At 37.4% G+C, this 22,646-nt stretch overlaps 1 protein-coding gene across 1 annotated transcript in view; it reads right to left on the bottom strand.

The window, feature by feature from the left end:
- Positions 1-4,616: 4,616 nt before the first annotated feature.
- The window catches only part of LOC122789417 (cysteine and histidine-rich domain-containing protein 1-like), a 338,356-nt gene continuing 320,326 nt past the window's right edge, over positions 4,617-22,646 (bottom strand). The window contains exon 11 of the mRNA XM_044056856.1: positions 4,617-5,254. Coding sequence (XP_043912791.1) covers positions 5,012-5,254 — 243 coding nt within the window. The 3' untranslated portion in view covers positions 4,617-5,011. The remainder of the gene's footprint in view (positions 5,255-22,646) is intronic.

Genomic DNA, 22,646 nt, shown 5'->3' with positions numbered 1-22,646 from the left:
CCTACGTACACACTCCATCTGCTAGAAAACAATTACATAAACTCAGTACAAAAATCTTCCGTAAAAATTTGTTTGTGTCTTTCGGCTTTTTCCCGGTTAGGGGTCGCCACAGCAGAACTCCGGTCCGCTAATGATTGGCAGTTGATTTTTACGTACCGGCTTGCCAGGCCTGACACACAACCTTCAACGAAGGTACACCTATTCACGGATGTCTCCACGCAGAAGGCGCTCTAGCTGAGAATCGAACCGGACAGCGTCTTACTGTGAGGCGACAATGCTATACAACCATTTATTACACGTAATAGAACTGATGCAAGATGGAGAACAGAGGGAAATATTTTAAAACATTTTCAGCTCAGTAGCACATTTGCTGACAGTATACAAACTACACTTAAGACACATGAGAATTACCCTAAATATATTTTATATTTATTTATTTAATAGTTGTTAATCAAGTGAGTAGGCTGTGTTAGGTTAGATAGATTTCACATGACATCAGACAGATTATGCTATTACATATTGCAACATAAATGCATACTTTGTTATACACAATATTACCTGTTACAGGAGAAGTGTATAAAGATGGCATACAAATGAGAGAACCTGTATTAAATGACAAGAGTATATAAAATCTGAACTTCTTTAAAGCAGCCTTAATAGTGAAGCTGCACATCTGCAGCATCATTAGTATCAGAAATAGTAAGTGTAGACCAACTGTGAGAGAGCTAAAAGTGCTGTCCATCAACCCTAAAAGAGATTGCACTACTGTGACAGATGAGCTCTCAGTTTTTTAAACAGTACTTACAGTCCTGTGATATCATGTGGTATTTTGTTTCATTGTGCAGTAGATCCTTCACAGAATGCTAGAGTGAACTGAGTTCTGTTTAGTTTAACACTGGTAGGAGTGAGAAGAATGTTAAGCAGCATTGTGAATGAATAATATGTCTGCTAGTGGTGGGCAGTACTTAAGCAATAACCCACACCTGGGTGTGGGTAATGCTGGCTTTTCCCATGGTTGGTGTGGTTTGGTCACGAGGGCGAAGCCTGAGTGGCCAAACAAAGACAACTGTGGGTAAATCCAGCATTACCTACACCCAGAAGTGGGTTATTGCTATTATACAATGACATTATTTAAGAAAAAAAATACTTACTTTTCTTAAATAATGGCATTGTATAATGCCTCCGTGCTGCCCCTCCGCAGCTGTCTGGTATTCTGCGGCAGTTCTGATGTACTGCGCATGGGTATACTTACGCAGTACATCAGTGCTGTGGGTGGAAGCAACGGAGAAAGCAAGATCTCCGTTGCTTTTTAGAAACTGTCTCGCTATGTTAAAGGAGTTTAACATAGCGAGGCAGCTTTAGAAAAAGCAACAGAGATCTTCCTTTCTCCGTTGCTTTTTTTAAAGCTGTCTCACTATGTTAAACTCCTTTAACATAGTGAGACAGTTTCTAAAAAGCAATGGAGATCTTGCGTTCTCCATTACTGTAAAAAAAAAAAAAAGACTTATACTAATGGAAAAAGCCCGGGCGACTGGACCTTTTTCCATTAGTATAAGTCTGATTTACAACGTGCACGCTGACCAATCAGCGTGCACGTTTGGGAAAATTAATGAGGGGTCGTTGTATAATTTTAATTTAAACATGAGATTGTTAAGCAGGTATATGGTCCTAGCTGTAACTATTAAAATGCTAGATATTTAAATGGAAGGGCAGTAATGCCCTGTGGGTTTGGCAAGATGGACAAATTTGAAGACCTTATTTTCTGTTATTTGCAACAGGTTATATTTGGCCTGCCAGTGGTGCTGTGATGGATAAGGCATATTCTGTACTTAGAATGAAAAAAATTGATGGCTATATGTCTTTGTGCTTCAGATGTGAATAAATATGCAGTTTTATAGGCTTCCTTGTATCCAGGATTATTTCTCCTTCAGGGTAAGAAATGTAAAGAGTTAACATTCTTGCTAAATTTTCTGAAGTGCAAAAGAGCATGACCATGGAATTGGTTGTTTTTGCAGTCAATTTATTAGTAGCAGTCCAATCCCATATCAAACAGAAATGATTTTGTAAAGCTACTCTTTACAAATTATGTGCTTCTATCAGCCATTTGTAAATTAAAAGCAGCTAGTAGTAAAGCTCTAGATAAGTTAGCTATAATTTTCTCAAATATCATCTCTAGATGTAAGACAGACTTCGCTAATGTTAATTTTCCAGTTATTAGCTCAGAGATATGTGTTCACAAAGCAGAAAATAGCTAATGTAGTAAGGTAGAAATAAAAGTACCACAAATAAGTACAAACCCTTCCACCTTACTAGTATAGTAAAAGTTTTTTTTTAAATTAACATTACACTACTCCTGATAAATGGTAACTATTATTTGCCTAACATTTATATCAACATACTTTTTTTTGAGATCTTGGTGAATCAGTTATTAAAAAGCTATCATTTAGTATTAGTAATCAGTTATTTAATTGTTGTGTCTTTCGGCTTTTCCCGGTTAGGGGTCGCCACAGCAGAACTCCGGTCCGCTAATGATTGGCAGTAGATTTTTACGTGCCGAATTGCCAGCCCTGACGCACAACCTTCAACGAAGGTATGCCCATTCACGCATGTCTCCACACAAAAGACGCTGCAGTCTTATATTTTGCATCACATTTTTCTTAGTTCTGTACTCAGTAATGCTAATACCAATAAGTAAATATTGTGTCCAGTTTTGTGACTGCACATGCATTGGTGTGAAGGATTTAGAAAGGTTCAAAAAAAATTTTTTTTTTCATCCAGTGGGTACATAACATCCATATGAAACTTGGAACTGGCTAACAAGTTTCATAAAAAAGATACGCTTATTAAATGCCAAGGAGCATTTTTATGCTGTGGTATTATGATCAAACTAAGTAGGTGAAGTATAATTTCAAAATCTTAAATACTAGCATTCAAAAGAATTTTACTGTCCATAACTGATTTTGAATAATACTAGAAATATGCCAGGTATGTTACACATACTGATGACAAACATGTGCCCTTTTTTGTGCAGGCTTCCAAACAATTGTCCTTTATTTATGAGCACTGATGTGACAACAAGCAAATGTAAGTCCAAGTCACATGACTTCACAACCAAAAGGAATACTTGTCTCAGTATAGGTTTTCTTTGTTCACTGATATTGACTGGCACATTGACCTTCATCTGTGATGTATCTGGCCATAACCTGAGATGGTAATGAGAGTGATAAAGCAAAATTTCTCCAGAACATCAAGGAAAGATCCCACTGCTTGTCATCACATGCCACAAGTTCTTCAACAGGTATTTGAACTAGCACCCACATAGGCAGAGCTAATATCACTTTAATGCATAATCTGAAGGGCAGCACCTTAGGATTATAGCACCCGCCTCATGCTGCATTGTAGTGTCCATACAGGAACTTGAATTCGGATATCTGCTGTGGGTATAGAACCAACAGACTTCTCATGTTGGCATCAAAGTTTAGACTGCATTCAAATGAGTAATTAACCCTGCACACTCTAAATGTAAAAATGGATGCATTTGAGTATTGTATAGATACACAGTGTCATCAATCTTTACTTGAAGGTTACTCTTCAGAAGGAAGGATAAGGGAAGCAGACAACAGGGTTGGCCGATTGGGAGAAGATTTAAATCAAACTTTCTTATACTGGTGGCATAAAAGGATAAAGTCTTGACAATGGCCCAGGAAACCCAAGATCAATTAGTGGCTCTGGTGATTGACAGCACAGGCAGTGAAGATAGGTGTGCCTGTGCTTGTGAAAGCCATCGTGCTGGGTTACAATCTTCCTGAGATCCACTGGAGGCTACAGCTCACAGTGAGACACACCATCTGAGTATATGAGAGGACTAGGAGGTGGGCCTTATTTTAGGGACCAGAATGTGGCTGTCTTGAAGCCAGTTCTCATTGCTCACCCAGTCAAACAGTTGATGTCAGCATGCTGCGAGGAGTGACAGAGCTACGGAATGCTGACTGGCTGAGACATACAGATGGGTCCTTGTCCCAATGGGATTGGGATCCCTCGCTCTCAAGGATGACTCACAATTTGTTTGCTCAAGAATTCTGAACAAAGGCAAAAATAATGGGAGTACAACAGCCTCAATCAGTGATGTTTTTTTTTTTAATATTACTATAATTTACTTAATATACTTTTTTGAACAATAAGTAATATGAAACTAATGGCTGGCATTATTGACTAACTGTAATCTTCAGTAATTTACTAGAAAATCAAAAAAAAAAAAATAGGGGTGGTACAAGTTACAAGTATGAGGTAAAATCAGGGTCATTTTGATAAATTTTGGACAGTTGAAATATATGCTCTCCAGGTGTTCCTAATAAACATTTTAAGGTCAGCTCTACAAGAGGTCAGGGGCCCACCTGGTGCTACAGTTAGACTACGGAGAGCATGGCAGGGCAAGTGAGGTATCCAAGAGTTGTGTGGGCATGGCATCTGGGACAACAATGGGAGGGCTAATTGGGGCTGAGGGGAGTGTGGAATATTCTGTTCCAACTTAACCCTGTAAAGTCTTACTGGAGAGAGAGGTGATAGATACAGTGGAAAGTGAAATAGGTGGAAATGTAAGACTGCATACAACTACATAGTGGCAAAATGTTCTTCAGAATTTTATTCTTCACTTGCAAGCATTTCCATACAAATTAAGCAATGCCACTTTAAAAAGGCAAACTCAGTATATTGCATTCATACATATAAGACAAGTAAGACACTGATAAAATAATTTCTTATCTTTTTTATAACTGTGTAGTTTTCCAGGGTGACTGACAGCTGCTGCCCTGTCTGTAGAATTGTCTGCCTTTATCTTGCTTATTCATGCGTAGACACAGATCTCCCAGCACAGACATGTGCACACAGACAGACAGACAGACACATGTACACATACACACACATACACATACCACTCAGTCACAGCTTGCTGCATTTACTAAAATTTTCAAGGCATGAATTTAACTGAAAGCAATGTCTGTGCAACAAAGTATTATTCTTTAATGAATTCCTCTTCCGATTCAGACCAGCTCAAGCTGTCATCAGAAATGTCCCAGTCATTATCCTTTTGTTCTTCTACAATGTTATATTCCTGGACAGCGTTCTCCTCCACATGCTCTTTGATCCTTGGATTTGGGTGTTCCAGTTTGCCCCAGGTCACTTTATCAGCCTTCTTAAGGTTGATTTCTACCTTAGACGGAAGCATGTTGACAAAACTTTTTCCTAGATCAATCACCTGTCCAAAACAGAGAAATACAGTTATATTATCTTGTTGATAATATACCTAAAAACAATGGTCAGTAACTGCTATTTATGCATAACTTCCAAGCTCATAACAGGTCTAGAATGTTGTTTGTGTTGAAAGTCTGTGGAATACTATACCTTAGCAACTTAACTGTTGGGGGTACCCACACCTGACAAAGCTAGCTACAAAAAGTTAGTGCGACATCCAGACTAGACTGTACAGTGGCTGGAGCTCTGTCTGTGATGCTTGTACTCTGGGTTAAAAATGAACTAACTCTCCTATGAAAGATCAGTCATCCAGTTGGAACTCTGTCTTCTCATATGGAGGCAGGAAGAAAGTTGTGCTGCAGTGGGACACCCATCAAGGGTGCATGTCTCCTGTGAAGCAAGGTTTTAGAGGTGAGTTGAGCACTGGAATCATTGTATTTCATATTTCCTTCTTAGAGAGCAAAAGTTCAGAAGGCTACATTGCAGATGCCAATTCCTGTAAGAGGTCATTCACAAATGGGTAATTTAGCTTCCCCATACTCACAGTGGTCACTAGCTATATGTCCTGGAAATTGGATTGTCTTTGCCTGAGTGATAAACCTATGTTATAGTAGTACCCCCTCCCACAGGAGAGTACATAAGTCTGGAGACCGTATAGAATGAAAGAGTAACAGCAAAAACATTTTTAGAACTTGTGGTTTAAAGTTTTAAAAAGTCCATTCTATTCAGCAATACCCTCTTAAACATGAGGGAAATAAAATTACATATTAAATTATCTACAGTATGTGATGGACTAGTCACCTAACAAGATGCATCATTATTTATTCATTTATTTATTTTATTTTATTTACCATTGGCTAATCAGGTAAGTACACTGGTTCAATGACCTTTCCAGGCATGACTAGGGCAATTTGGCAAATTAGTTGACAGTAGGCAGATAAGTACAAGGCAACGAGTGGTTGAAACAATTGTATACCAAAGTAAATTACTGTTTCACATTAGTTAAGGCTATAATATATGTCCATGTTCACAAAACAGAAAATGGTTTGTAGCTGGTATATACGCAAATTAGTAAGTATGGTGTATAACCTTGTATATCTTTACATTTGCCACAAAGAATTCATAAAATGCACAAGCAATAGAAAGTGAAATACTGTATCCAAAAAACACATTGTTTCTCAGAGATTATGTATATTCTTTGTAAACTGAATAAGCAGTTAAACATTGAAATACTACAAACTTGTATACAAAGCTTCTCATTCAGAATAAAAACAAAACACGATTTAAGTGGGTCTATATTATGTCGCCAAAATGGCAAAATATCGAACACCATTTTAGCGACACATAAACAACGAACAACAACTTCCATGAATGGCCAGAACACCCATATTTTTCCTAGCAAAAAAAAATCGGTAGGTCAACCACACACGAAACACCATCTCAAACATTACAAAGTGGGGGCTTTACCCCCCCCAACTAAATATCCCAACTCCGAGATCGCACTACAGTGGAGGAAAGGGCAATTACACAGTGACGGCCATGTAATTTGTTTCCCTAGTAAAAAAAATCGTTGATCTGGCCGTTCGTGGTAGTTGTAGTTTGCTGTTTATGTGTCGCTAAAACCGCGTTCAGTGTTATGTCATTTCACGATTTGAGCAAGTTTTAAATTAAGCACTCATTAACTAGGCTAACAAAAGCAGTCAAGTTTTTAGAAAGTTTTAAAAGTAGTTATTTCCTTAATTATGCCTGGGAGATTGTTCCAGGAGGCAGGTGCTATTTTAGTAGACTTTTTTCTGTGAGATCTGGAAAGTATTTGGGTTTGATGAAGAAATGTAGTAGTGTAATGGCTGTCCTTTATTTGTACCTTATTCTTTATGGTGCGCAGTAGCTAAGATGGAGCCATTTGAAGGTTAGTGTATTAAATATAAAGGTAGCTATGTCAGTAACTGGTAGCCACTACCAGTTAGATTTATTAATGATTATAAAGTGCTCCTCAGTCATACGGCTAAGATGCAAGAATCTAAGTATCTTATTCTCAACTTTTTGAAGGATACATGTGTTTTGAGAAGGAAGAAGGGCTGTGAATAGTAAAGCATACTTAAACCAGGCAGTAGTACATTGATTGCAATGGCCTGCCTAGCTTTCTTTATGAGAAGGTAGAAAATTATATAAGAGACTTTTAGTTGAAATAGAACTTTTCGCACATGATCACTGTGGGACAGGAAATATAGTGACTGAGCTCATGTAAGCCTAAGTTAGTTGTACTGGGTAACAGAAGGAAGCTCTTCTCCTTCAGGATCAATAAGTACAACAGAAAAATAATTAGTCTCATGATATTCCAAAGAGCATTACTAAATAGTATTACTTGGAGATGCACAGAGTATACTAAAGCTGATTGGATGCATATTTTTTATGATTTTCCTAAATTAAAGGGTTATTGGAATAGCATAGATGATTTTCCTCAAAGTCTTTTTCACGGATTCCTTTTCATTGTCCAAATCATTAGTTCTTTTCACTGTAATGAAGGTTACTCTCTGAATAAAAATAATTGATATTTATTGTGGTTATTACTTGCTATTGCCAGAAAATGCTTTACCAGACAATGGAAAACTAACTGTTCACCTACTTTGAAGATTTCTTGTCTTCTGTGAAAGACCTGGCAATCAAAGAAACTAAGACCAAAGAACTTAGAATCTATCCAAAAGCATTTGTTAATAATCATTGGACAAAAGTTGTATCACTTATTCAGACTCTACAAATGGACCATAAATCTTTCTGAATTGATACATGCACTTAGAGAACTTGTTTATTTTATTTGTGATCTGCGGTTATACTTCAGGTCTATGTATATATTGCAAATAGTCTCCACTTTCTTAGTTAATATTTTATCTTAGAATGTGAATACTTTTGTCATTTGTTGTGTGTTATTTTTCATGGAAAATTTAGTAAAACATTTGAAAAAAAAAACAAAGAGCATTTCTGTGGATTTCTTTATGTTTAAGGAGAATGCATTTATGTATTTACTGGTTTATTTATTTTGTAGCTAGTTCCAGGGAAGAAGGAGGTCATTTTGGAAAAGGTGATTTATGTTATGTATTGATTTGTTAGCTTTCATGATTACTATATTGTCTGCATGAAGAAGACTGGTGAAAAAAAGTGTCCCCAGGGAGATCAGTAATAAATTGTTAAATAGCAGTGGACCAAGCACTGAACCCTTAGGGACACTGGTGTTAGTGGCTGCAGTTTGAATACAGATACATTGGGATGAAACTATGAAAGTTCTGATACACAGATAGAATACCAGGAACAGACATAAAATAGTGAGTGGTTTATTAAATGATGTGGGCAGTTTGGGCCAATTGAAAATTGTCACTTTTGACAACTATTAACATTTTTACCCCACATTTTCAACCTTTTAGGAAACCACCCTAAAATAAATAATAATAGTAATAATAATAATCATCATCATCCTTCACTATTACATCTTCCAACAATACCAAAATAGAATTTTTCAAACAAACCAAACTACTAGGTGTTTTCATAGATAAAAACCTAAAGTTTGATTTCCATTTTCAACATACAGTGAAAAAAGAACACATCAAAAACTATGGACTCTCTGTAGGGCACAATTCTACCTGTCTAGCACTGCAATATGTCCTATCAGCATGACCCTCGTACTACCTACTCTCCTCTTCTCAGCACCAATATTGACAAATATCCAGCTAACTCAACTAAAGAAACTCAAGCAGTGCTACAACAAGATCACACAATTTGCAGCCCACCACACCCATAGAGCACATCATTGTTTGCCCTCACACACCTCCAGTAGCTTGAGCTACCTCCCCAACTCACATATTCACAACTCCCAATTATCTACAATCTTATAAACAAATCAAATGATTGTCCACCCAGAAGCATGCAGTCTTTGGATAAAAACTTCCAGCATATATCAAAACCTAATAACTCTGCAGGCTGTTCCCTCTATTCGCAAGTGACAGGACTGCTCACTAAAGTCATTCACACTACAGCTAAAGTTTCATTTACTTAACTCCTGGCTCTGCAGATGTGCTGCACCAGATTAGTACATCACTCCTCTTCAACCTCACCACTGTTTCTTTTCATCATGGTTGATAAACCCTCAGGATTTAAAAAATGTGTAGCCCGTGGCCACAAGATTCCAAACTTGGACACACATGATAAGTGAATTTACTGTTTAGGGGCTGCTCATTTTGATGAACAGCATCCTATTTGTGCACTTTTGGCACTAGAGATATTGCTGAAAGGAGAAATAAATTAGTTATCAAGGGTTGTCTCCATGTCTCCACAGGAGAAGCTTTTCTTCCCCACTCTGCTGCTTCTGCTGTTTCCCATTCTGCCAGGAAATCCACTGACAAGTCCAAAAGTGAGAAGAGTGGTGACAAGCCAAAGAAAACGTTAAAGCTAAAGAAAACACCCAAAAATTCAAAAAGAAGTCATTGGGCCATTAATTTTCCTTGGGTCTAGCCTCAAAAGTTTCTAACTCTTCAGATTGAACCCCACTGAAGGCTGTTATATTCATTGGATCCTGCACTCCTCACTTGCCAGAAATGCATTTCTCCCTATATCCAGTTTCACCTAGACTGTGATCTCTTTTCGTTCAGAAAAGAACCTTTCATCTCTCTTCCAGACCCTTCACCACTGCTTCATCACTCAGATCAGTGCAGTTTTCTAGGATCCTTTCCAAGGCAAATGTGGATACACTGATGAGGAAGTTCCTCAGGACTGCAGTTTAGCTGAAGGTTCTCCTGGCTCCACCCACAATCGGAGACATAGGCATGGTCCCATCCCCTCATAATATTATTACTCCTTCCCCACTCCAATCTTTGGAATTGGAGCTGTTGGATTCAGTCATTTCCCAAGGTCTGTCTATGTCAGATCCAAAGACCTGATCTTTGTTAGCTCCAACTCTATCTGTGATTTGATCAGCACCAAGTGGGTCAGATCCTGATGGTTCCTGGAGCCAAGATGCTGGTGTCAGACCCAGGAGGTCTGACTTGACTTCTAAGCTTTCAGAGCTGTCCCTTCCCCTCGGAGCTTCTGTATTAGACAGCTTAATCTCAGCATCAGCTTTGTAGATGAATCAAGCAGGCATCTGGGAAAAAATCTGTGTTAGGTGCTGCTGCTTTTGCAGTTGGGATCTCAAGTCCTGTCTCATCTTGTACTTTTGAAGCTTTCAGGAGAGTGCTGTCTCACATTAGTGAGCAAAATTCCTTTTCCTGCTCAGATCTCCCACAGGAGTTCCTTGGGTCTCCTAATCCTACACTTTCTATCCCATCAGGACAGCTAGCCACTGATAGTCTTGAGTCTGTCTGCATTGAGGATTTCCATTCAGTTTCTGGGTCTTCCTCATAACATCTCGCTGGGGAGATTCGTCGGAAATATTCATGCAAAAGGAGGCAAGTAGATTCCCCATAGGAGTCATTAACTGAAGATACTGACTTCGATAAGAGGGAGGAGTACCCTAGATCCCCTCTTGAGGACATCCCATTGAAAGAAACCTTTCAACTGCTTAGACAGAAAGGGGAGTGTGCTCCTCTGAAGCCACCTCCCAAGAGGAGTCAGTATTTCTCAAGGCTTTTGGGGCTGGCTGTCCATTTTTTGGGTGGCCCCCCTCATGGCTGAGTTGACTTAATCTCTAAGTGTGCATAGAAGAAACTGGATGTGGCTGAACCAGTTCAACACAAACTTGATAAGATTTTTGGTACTCCCAAAGAATCACCCTTATTGGAGCAAGGATCCCACCCTTGATTCAATAGTGGTAGAGGCAGCCACCAAAAAGGAGCTTGCCATGGAAAGCCCCACTGCCCATCCCCCTAACTGAAACTCTTGGGTGCTGAACAAATTTGGAAAGTGAGTTTATGTTTCACTGTTGTGCTTAGAGCACTGAATTATTTTGCACATGTAAATTGCTTCCAAATGTATTTGACCAAGGAGCTTTCCAAGTCCCTGTCAGCAGAGGAAGTCTGTTGATTCATAGTTGACCACCTTTCATCCCCTGTCATATGTGTCACTGTACCTCATTTCCAAAGAGTCAGAAGGCACTTACAAAGCTGCAGACACTGGCATAACCATTAGAAGGCATGGCTGAATGAGCTTGTGTAACTTTGAGGAGCACTTTAAAATGTCCTTTATCAATGCCACCTATGATGGCTTGACTCCTTTTGGGCCAAAGGTTATAGAGACACCATTCAAAAGAGAAAAGATAGAAAAACTTTGTCTGCCATACGGATCTGTTTTTTTACCCCCCCCCCCTTGGATAGGACAGTCTCTAGAAGACAGAAGAGAGGGAAGAAACTGTGCTCCCACAAGTACGAAGGGTTTGCTCCTGACACTTCTGCAGAGAGACCCCCCAAGCAGAGGGGGTAATTCTAATTGTGCACACCTCCAATGTAGCAGAGGTGATCTGCAAAACCAAGGCTTTCAGGGTCCCTTCTCCATAGTCCTTACCAGCTCTCCTGAATGTTTACCCAACTGACACACTTAGGGGGTGTTTATCCCTGCACCCCACAGAGTAGACGTCCATCACTCAAGATGTTTGGGTGCACCAGAGGCTATTCCATCTCCTTTTTTTTTTTGCCTCCTCATCTGAGAAAATTTTTCAATGTTCCACCCTCCCAATAAAAGGCAGCAGCACTAGAAATAAAACATCTCCTAGATAATCAGGTCATCCAAGAGGCCCCAACAGACTGGCAAGGATGCAGGATTTACTCAAAATTCTTTTTGGTACCAAAGAAAAATGGTGATCTCAGACCAATTTTGTGCCACAGTGATTTGAACATGCATGTGAAACAAATGAAATTCCAGATGGTCACAGTACAGTCCGCGCTACCACTTCTTAGAAGGGATGACTGGATGTGCTTGACAGTCCTTCAGGACACATACTGCCATATAAAGATGGACAGACACTTCAGAAGGTTTCTCCATTCTCACTAGGAGCAAGTCACTTCCAGTTAAAAGCCTTGCCTTTGGTCTCATCACAACTCCTCAGGTGTTAATCAAGTGTATGGCAGTAGTTGCAACTCATATCAGACTACAGGGATTCTGAGTATTCCCCTAACTGGATGACTGGTTCATAACTGGCCCCACCAGGAATCTTCTTTTCCAAGCCAAGGACTCATTGCTTCATCAGATAACTATGAACTCAGCCAAGTCCAAATTTCAACCTGTTCAAACCATAGAGTTCAGTAGAGCCCACATGGATACAAAATTACACATAGACAGACTACTGGAATACAGGATTACTACATTCCAACAAGAAGCAATAGCAATTCTTTCCCATCAAAGGCAACTGACAAAATTGATTTAGTATTTTCTTGGTTCTTTTGCAGCTGCCATCATGTTGGTTCCTCTTGCCAAATTTTACATGAGGGTGCTCCAATGGACTCTGTCAGTGCAGTGGTCAATTAGACATCAGCTTATGAGCTTCCAAGTGTTTCTCAAGAAAATCTGCAGAACTCATATTCACTGGTGGCTAGAATCTTCGATATTGTCACAGGGCTGATCTTTTGTTGTTCTTTCTCCACAGGTTTCAGTTACCACAAACAATTCCTAGCTAGGGTGGGGGAGGGGCAGTTTTTAGGAAAGACTGTCCAAGACACTTGGTCCCCCATCAATATCCTGGAGATGAGGCCAATCATCCTAGCACTGCAGGACTCCCTTCCTACAGGTGAGATCTCTATTCAGACGGACAATATGTTAGTGGTCTGGTACATCAGCAAACAGGGGGAACATGATCTTACTGATGATGTCAAGAGGCCATAAAGGTTTGGTAATGGGTGATATCTTCTCACTACTTTATGATTCTAACATACACACTGGGGACATCCAATGTTCTACCAGACAGGTTTAGAAAGCCTATCCTCCTTCCTCATGAGTGGTCTCTCAACTTGACAGTGCCAGACTGGATTTTTGGCCAGTGGGGCCAACCACACTGTGATCTCTTTACCTCCACCCTACAACACCAAATGCAGCAGTTTCTTTGCCCTATTTCCCCAGGAAGGGGAGTCCCCAATGGATGCCCTTTGCACACTTGGTTCCGAGGTCTTCTGTATATTTCCCCCCTCTCCACGCCTCTCATATCAGGTTCTGCAGAAAGTACTGGGAATAAAGGCTATGGTGATCCTCATTGTTCATTTTTGACCCCAAAAAGAAAAGACAAAAAACAATTAGCACTTAGAAGCATCGGCTGCACCATGCAGCATAGCATGTTTAACCTTTCTTTTAGGTTAACTCAAGTTTGTGAGTGTGGCTGTCAGTTTGGGATTTTTGTTCCTGTTAGGAGGGTAAAATGTCAGTACTTAAAGATGTATAAGATCTATTGGTTTACTATTAAAATATCAAAAATAAAAATAAAAACGGTACTTAACAGCAAATTAATTTGCCGAAAGTATATATTACCTAACAGTCCTAATGTAAAAAATCAGCTGTTAATTCCGAAAATGTAGAACACAACATTTTACGGCACTTAGCAGTTCCACCCTTGCTGTAACTCCCTAACTAGTACACTTAACATCCCATTTATGCAGGGGGGCAAGCTCCCCAGTGCCACTCACAACCCCTAACTATATATTCCAACTCCGTGATCGCACTACAGTGAGGAAAGGGATGTATTTCCCTAACTGCACTGTACCGCGATCCCTGTACATAATCGAACGTTCATATTTATGAAAGCACAGTACATTCACAAATATAATGTTCAGTTATGTAGCTTGCACACATATGAACTATTCGAACATCTGTAGTTCGAATAATTCATAGGCGTACAATGCTACACCGACATTTTAAAAGTAAACCGATCTATTAGTGTGTGTGTGTGTATATATATATATATATATATATATATATATATATATATATATATATTATACATAATATATACATATATTAATACATAGTATTAGATGCATAAGCAATCTTAATCATTTCAAAATATCTCTCAAAAGACACTTATTTGAATCCTTGCTTTGCACATGTAACACTCCAGGTTAATTATTAATTTAGCATTACTTATACAGTTTGGCTGTACATACTAACTCTGTTAACATATCCCTTCTAACAACACTACTTGTCTATATGTAGTTACATTCCTAGCTGCAACTCTCACCATGGAAGTATTACTAACTATGCACTACTTTGCCTAAGTGATTCTTCCTGCTTAATTTCCTAACTAATGTTATGTTCTTCCACATATATAAATATAACCATATATTTGCCTATATTCAAGTGTTTAAAGTCTTGTTCTATTTGATTCTATGTATATATTTTTGTTTGTACATTTTTATCCTGTAAATGTGTTAACACTCTTTTTTTGTCAATTTTGTTTATAATTTCTATTACTTATTGTGATAATTTGTATGTAAGCTTAAACTGGAGGTTTTCTCCCCGGACCTCCACTGAAAATAAGCACTGTCCCAATCAGACCATCCTGTTAAACAAATTAAAATAAATAAATGTACATAGTTTCATGTGTTACTATTAAGTTAATAGGTTTTAGGGGGGGTACTGGGGTGTGTTTTTTTTTTTTTGAGAGCTTTCAATAAAACAAAAAGTTTTGAAAGATGTGACATAGGCTGAAATGGATATGACAAGAAACAACTATGTAAAAAATAGTGCATACATGTAATGCAAAAGCTGGAACTAGATATTTAACAAAAAAGGTGTACATAAAATATTGGAATAATAAGTTATTTAATGTAGTGATGCTTTCTGTAATGTCTTTAAATGTCAATGGTTTCACAGATAAATACAAAAATGGAAGAGGAGTGAACTATATTAAAACATGTAGAGCACAAATAGCTATATTACAGGAGGCACACTTAGAACTGAAAATGTGAATTTGATAAAGAAAGATTTTCAGGATGGTTATTCAACGGAATACCTGAGACAAAGTAAAATACTTATATTAATTGCTAGAGGATCTCCAATAGTGTTAGAGGAGGATAAAAAGATAATAATGGCAGATTTGTAGTGCTAAGGGGCTACTGGCAAAGGAGGAGGATTGCACTGGCATGTGTTTATATTCCATCTAAAACTGCTATAATGGAGCTTAAGAAACTTTTGAGAGAAATAATCAGTTTTCAGCAAGGAATATTACTTATACGTGAGAACTGGAATGTGATTTGCAACAGTGAGGATATGTCTGGGGGGCCCAGAAGGGAAAATATAACAAAGGAGGTTAGATTTTTGAAGACATTTATGAAAATATTTGGCACAGAAGATGGGAATGCAGTAATAGGAGTTTGGAGTGAATTTACATATTATTTCCCAAGATATAAAAACTGGGCCAGGCTAGACAGAATTTACATTTCACAGTAACATGTGCATTTAATTGAAGGTCTTGATACCCACCCAGTAAATATTTCAGATCGTGTGCCAATAATGACTAAAATAAAAATAAGATCCTGTAGCTTTCCTGCCTGTCTGTTGAAAAGAGAGGAATCTAGGGAACAGGTAGTGGAGATTATTCAGGAGCTATTAGAGAGGATAGAAGTTTCTTCTGAAAATATAGCAGGGGAGTTGGCTAAAATTAAGGTAGAGTTTAAAAAATAGGGTGGAAATAAAACAAATGGGGCTATGGTTAAGAAGTAACAAGAATTATTTAGAGGGACTGACAAGTGTTAAAGTACTGTAGAATAAGGGGAAACTCACAGAACAAGAAGATCAGCTGCAGAATGCTAAGAAGAAAATAAGGGATTACCTTGATAATATGCACGAGTTTAGAAAGATTGCTGTTAAGCAACAGTTTTTATAATAACAGTAGAGCACAAAAACTTTTAGCACAACAACTCAGACAACAGAAAGTAGAAAGGGCTGTTGCCAAGCTTTAGGGAACCTATAACAAGAAAGGTAACAAGAGATCCTGTAGAGATATTAGAAATATTTCAGAAATTCTACAAATGTCTGTATAAAGCAGAGAAATATGGAAATCAAGGAAATATACAAATGGAAATGTTTATGGAAGAAATAAATATGCCAAGGTTAGAGGTAGATGAGGCCCAATTACTAATGGTTAGGATAGGAGGAGATGAGATACAAATGTTGATGTATAACCAATCTGCAGAAAAGTCTCCAGGAATAGATGTTATTCCTGTGGAAGTTTGGAAGCTAGGAGGGAAAAAACTGATAAAGATGTAGAAGGTTTTAACAATATTGTAAGAGGAAGAGAAGTACCAACATCCTGGAAGAAAACAGTGGTAGCTGTAATGCCTAAGGAGGGTAAAGATCTATCAGATCCAGCTTCATATATGCCCATTTCAATACTAAACCATGATTATAAAGTGTTCCTGTCTATAATGGCTAAAAGAATGACAAATTAATGCCAAAATTGATAATTATGTATCAGTGTGGTTTTGTGGAAGGGAGGCAAACATTTAACAGCATTAACGAAACATTGATGATCCAGAGGGAAGCAGAATGTAAGAAAATACCATTGTTGGTGGAGGTGGCAGAGAAAGCATTTGACAGAGTAAGCTGGGAATTCATGATCAGGGCAATGGAAGCATTTGCATTTCATGAAGAAATTATAAGGTTGATTAGAAAGATATTATTTTATCATGTCCCCATAAATACAGATATTGCTGAACCAATTTGTGTGGGGGTACATAATTTACCGCTATTGTCTTTGTTTTAGCTTCATTAATTTTGTTTCCTGAAAAAATATGAGACTGTCTCAAAATGTTCCACAACACTGTAATGTCTCTCTCTGCTTTTGTCAGGTACAGAATAATATCATCTGCAAATAGTGCCAGCTTTTCTTGATTACCACACCAATTATATCCTTGAATTTCTGAGTCCCTTATTTTCTTTGCCAGTGGTTCTACATATAATGCAAACAACAAAGGACAAAGAGAACACCCCGGCCTGGTTCCTCTGCTCAAGCAGAAATTATCAGAGAGGACCCCACCCACTTTAGTATTTAAGAGTATGGATTAAAAATGATTCTGGTGTGGAGCTAAGGATATGTGGGAAGAGACTAAACAAAAATAATACAAAAACTGAGAAAATTGAAGCTTTTGTTATATGGATATGTATAGTAAGATACAAACAGTCAAATTGGTTTTAGTCCCTTTAGTCTTATAGTCAGGCATATTTTTATCAACCAGAGAAGAAGTTGTGGATAGCAATTAATAAATAGCTGAAGGACTTTATCTGGGAGGGGAAGGTGGCAAGAGTCAAGTGGGATAAGCTGATTCTTCCAGTAGAATAGGGTGGATTGGGATTACCCAATTTGAAGGGGAATTTCAGAGCTACACAGTTAAAACTCCTATACATAGCATACACAGAAAACTATAATTCAGGGTGTAAAGTGATGATGTTGAAAACAGGGAGGAAGCTCAAGAAACAAGGAGAGACTGGGATTTTGGATGCAGGCCTTTAAGGAGAATGACAATAACCATACAGAATTTTCTATCCATAAAGGAGCAAAGAGTATTCTAAGAAATAAGCCAATACAGGAATGGAGAAAGGTGACTCTACCGATAGGGATAACTGCAATTATGGATATAGACAGTAGGCAAGAAGGGGTTAAAATCTATTGGAGAAAACTGGCAAAGGAACCAAGGTATTGAGAACATATAACTAGAGACAGAAAGGTAATAGAATGGGAAGAGGCAAAGAATTTATTTGGACTGCAGGTTAGAAATTGCCTTACCCATCAAGGATTGATATCAGAGTACAGGCGAAGAGAAAGAAATAGGGGGGTCCTAAATGAAAGACCAGCACTGGTAGAGTTTTTAGTAGAATCTAGAACAGAAGCTGCCATTAAAAAAGAATAATTAGTAGAACATATAAAATATTGCATGATAACTATAAGAATTAATGAGAGCAGGTTAGAAAGGATTGGGAAGAGAGATTGGATAAGCAATTCACAAAGAAACAATGAGAGGATATATGTATGCCTCCCAAATATGCAACAAAATCTCGAAGATTTAGGATTTTTGCTTGGAAATGCTTACATAGATATTTTTATACCCCAAGTAGACTCCAGAGAATTTTTCCTGAGGTAGACAGCAAATGTTGGAGGTGTGATGGGAAGAAAGAGGCACTTGGGAACATATTTTCTTTGAGTATGGTGGGTTGGTGGACTTTAAGGATTTCCTGTGGGATGCACTGTTGGAGATGCTGAGTGTGATGAGGGAGATGATTTTTCTGAGCTGTGATACAGAATCGGAATTGCCTAGACATCTTAAGACCTTGCTGTGTCTAATTATGGTGGCTGTCAAAAAAGCATTTACTAGAAAATGGAAATGAAAATCTAAACCAACTATATTAGAAGCAATGAATATGGTAACAGAGAGAAAACAACTGGAACTAAGATCTTTTGAAAAGGGTAGGAGCAAACTACATAGGAAAAAATGGGAATTGTGGGAACAATGCATACAGGGGAAGCATGAGGTTTAAAAGAAGGCAAGACTTAAATGAGCTAAATACTGTTTGTCTGAAAATGACTGGGTATATTATAAGTGATGTATAATGTTTGCAGCTGGGAATGTGTCAGTATGCTTTGTGATGTAAAATGTTTGCAACTAGGATTGTGTCAGTGTGGTTTGTTTTCATTTATATAAATGTATGATTGCTTATGTCACAAGTGATGGTTTAATGAAGATGTTTCTTGTTTAAAAAAGGCAGGAATTGAATAATTTATGTAATGTTGCTTAAGTTATATGATATATTGCAATATATATGAAGTATAATGTTTGTTAATGTCAATTTGTTAATACAGTTTGATTACTTTTGAATAAATATAAATTTGCCTATGTCACAAGTGATAATTTAGTAAAGGTGTTTAAAAATATAAATATCCTTCCATGAGACCGCCCTAAGACTGATAGTAGTTGTGGTCTTTGTCCTATTCGTTGATAAATGGACAGAAAAGATGACATTAGATATGAAAGTTGTATACTTACCATAATGATAGATCTGTATTGTTGTCTTCTGTCCTTCCTTAGCTTCCCTCCTACCTTCCCCCATCCAATTAGTTTTCACTTTTCTCCTGAAGTGACCACAGTGATATTCCCCATGGCTTGTTCATACACTTTTCAAGTTCTAGGTCAGGAGGTTATTTTTTATGAGGTGTTTTGTTTTAAGAGCGCATAACATCTTTTATTGTAATGTATTGGAAACTTGAGCTGAGGTGACTCACCAGCTACAGGGGATTATTTGTAAGGGGAGTAGCAAGGTCAGATCCTAGTTGTATCTTATAACCCATCTTTTGAGGAAGGATGGACAGACAACTAAGGTCTGTTGTTATGATAAGTATATAACTTTCACATTTTGCACAATGACAGCAAAATCAGCTTTGGGCGCAAAAGTGTGCAAAGACAACACATCATGAGGTTGTGATCCTTGTTGTTTTACTTTCATGAAGGAAGGAAACAGCTCAGTTTCTTGTTTCTGGCACAGAACATAGGAAAACTGTAAACCCACAAATATAGCAAACTGAGATACAAGTCAGAAAATGGCAGGTTCCTGTTAAAAATCTGAAAACTGCAGTTGAGATACTTGTAGCAGCAATATTGAAATGTGATTGTGGGGAATCTGTACCAAGTCAGATTTTACATCAAGAATGATATATGAATAAAACTGCAGTGGATGAACAAACTGTTCATGCAAACACACTGATCACACCTGGTAATATTCTTCATTTTTTATTTGTCAGAATAAAAAGACAAGCCAACAACAAAGGTTGTCATTCTGAAGTTTCTTTTTTATTGGTATGTTAGAATAATACCATTGTGCATTGGTTTAATCCTGGAATGTCCCCGTCATTCATCCAGTAAATGTAATATTTGTCAAAACTTGAAGTTGGCTGTGATTAATAGATGTATGTGTCTTGCATACATCGTCTACCACTATATAGCAAAGCATCAGTGTTACAGATCATTACTGATGCCTGTAAAAGATACCTGTTTTTTTTCTGTTTGTTGTGGGGGGACTAGCCTTCCTACTAATGCTATTCTGATTATATGTGTTTTAAGAAAATGACAAATCCATAAATGTTCAGTAAAATACATTTTAAGTTGTTTCTGATATCACCAAATCAGCAACAGTATCGCACTGTTTTCTTTGGCCTCCATCAATTTGACAATCAACCATCTACAGCAGGATTGTTTACCTATTCATTGCCTTCTTAATTGTCACAGTATCCCCCATCACACTATGGAGGGCCTCTCCCTTCCAAGGAAAATTAGCCTTACAGCATACCAGTGGATTTCCAGACTAGGAGGAGGTAAGATTCAGGCTCCTCCTAGTCATCATCATCAGCTAGTATAATTGGTATAATGTTTGTAGGTACACATTAGTGCTATAGGCTTTCTCTGCATGACTAATGTGCATTACATTCAATACCAACCAATTTTTTTCTTAACATTAACTAAATGTGTCATCTGCATGAAGGTCAGAAAACAGAATGTATACCCTTAAGTGACCTTTGAGTCCCCACTATGGAATTCTTCTGTAGCATAAAGATCTTACTCCCTTCCCTTACAAAAGGAGAACCAACCTGTGGCCTTTCAGTCCCATTTTTCCTAGCCAGATCCTCAGGTGCCAGATCCAATACCAAAACCCAGGCTGAACAAACATGCATAGCCATGGCTACAGTCTCTATGTTGAAGAAGCTAGCCAGTGTCAGAGTCTCAGTTTTGCTTTCGAAAAAAGAAAATTGCTGTGAAAGGTTTGAATTACTCTTTTTTGATAATTGAATTAATAGATTTTTCATATCTCTCACAGAAAGTATCAGATTAGCAAGAAGCAAATCCACAGCTACTTGTAGTCACTAGTTAGCAGCACGTCCAAAAGCATAATGCTACTCATTACAATGCTTGTGTTCACAAATCTGAATAATATAGTATCACCTCTTTTATTGTGATGATGATAATAATGATAATTTATTTTAACATAACTTATAATTCCCAATTAGTACAGTATGTAAATTACTATACCCTCATCTGCTTTGTATACACCTTTAACCAGTTGGAAGACAAAAAAAAACAAGCACTCAACTGAAAACATTGGTTAACTAACTCATAACTTGTACTAAATACTAAAAGTACAAAGTGAAGCTTATTTGAATTTGACACTGCTGATAAATATCAAATGTTTCAATTCTGTCTCTCAGCAGTACTCAGATTGAACAAGTAACTTGCACAAAACTTTTATATTTCATCATTGTCCAGAAACTCCACTTGGATAAACGCACAGAGTTTGTCACATCAAAAAGCAATAAAACATTAGGTATGCTATATAAAACCAAACTTTATATAACTGAAGTATCAGTTTTAAACATTGACAATTACTTATATTTCCTAGCATCCTGTATTCATCCCCTACTCTGATTAACACTTCAAAAATGCAACTACTAAAATAACAGCAAACTTACAACAAAATATCAAGATATGCCATCGATGACTCCAACAGAACTCATCACTGCACAGATATTCAAAAGATTCTTTGGCTAAAATTAATAAATAAACTTACTCTAGGTCAATTAATGACACTTCAGAATATAATATATAAACTTAATAAATGCTCAACAGTTGATTCTATTATCACCAAATATAATGCACTTAGACACCCAAAAATAAAAAAAAAATCACCTAATAGAATAACCAGATCACACACTCATTATGGAGACTTCTTGTACTCAGCTGAAGTCGCCAAAGTACAGAACTCCATTTCACCTGACTGTAACGTAGAACCAGATCTAAATGCATTTATACATAAAGGCCTATCTAACATATGAATTATATTCTACCTTCCTCACTTAACATATTACTTCACTTTTCTTATTACCCTAATCTATCAAACTCCTACTTACTATGGACCTTCTGTAGAAAAAAATTGCTTCAGAATGCTCTTCTCTTAAAAATTGTAATTTTAATGTATTCTTTATGCTTGTTGGTTGTATATTCTGCTAATGTAGACTTTGTAGTTTAATATTTGGATTGTTTTTATTATAAATACTTTTTACTTTGGAGCTTTTTCCTTCATGTGTCTCCTCTGAAATCGAGCTTCTTCATAATAAGACTATCCTGATCAACAAAAGGAAATCATAAAAAGTTTAAAAGTCATACTCTTGCACATTACTGGAGACAAAGGTATTGTTTCACTGCACCCATCCTACATTCCCAGCAATGTGTAATAAATGCACAGAAATGTGTTTATTTTGAAAACAGAAGAAATTTTCATGTTTCAATAACACACCTACCAATGCAAAAATAACATAAATAAAAATAAGAGAAGAGCAAAAAGGCTATGCAATTTGGAGAGAGCTGCTGTCAACAATAAAACTGATATAAACCTGAGCATAATAATATGAGCTAACAATCTACAATGAGTATGAAAAATAGTAAGGAAAGTTA

This window comes from Protopterus annectens, chromosome 14.part0 (genome assembly GCF_019279795.1).
Source record: "Protopterus annectens isolate FY-2018-M chromosome 14.part0, PAN1.0, whole genome shotgun sequence".
Taxonomy (NCBI): domain Eukaryota; kingdom Metazoa; phylum Chordata; order Ceratodontiformes; family Protopteridae; genus Protopterus; species Protopterus annectens.
This window is presented reverse-complemented; position numbering and strand designations above follow the sequence as displayed.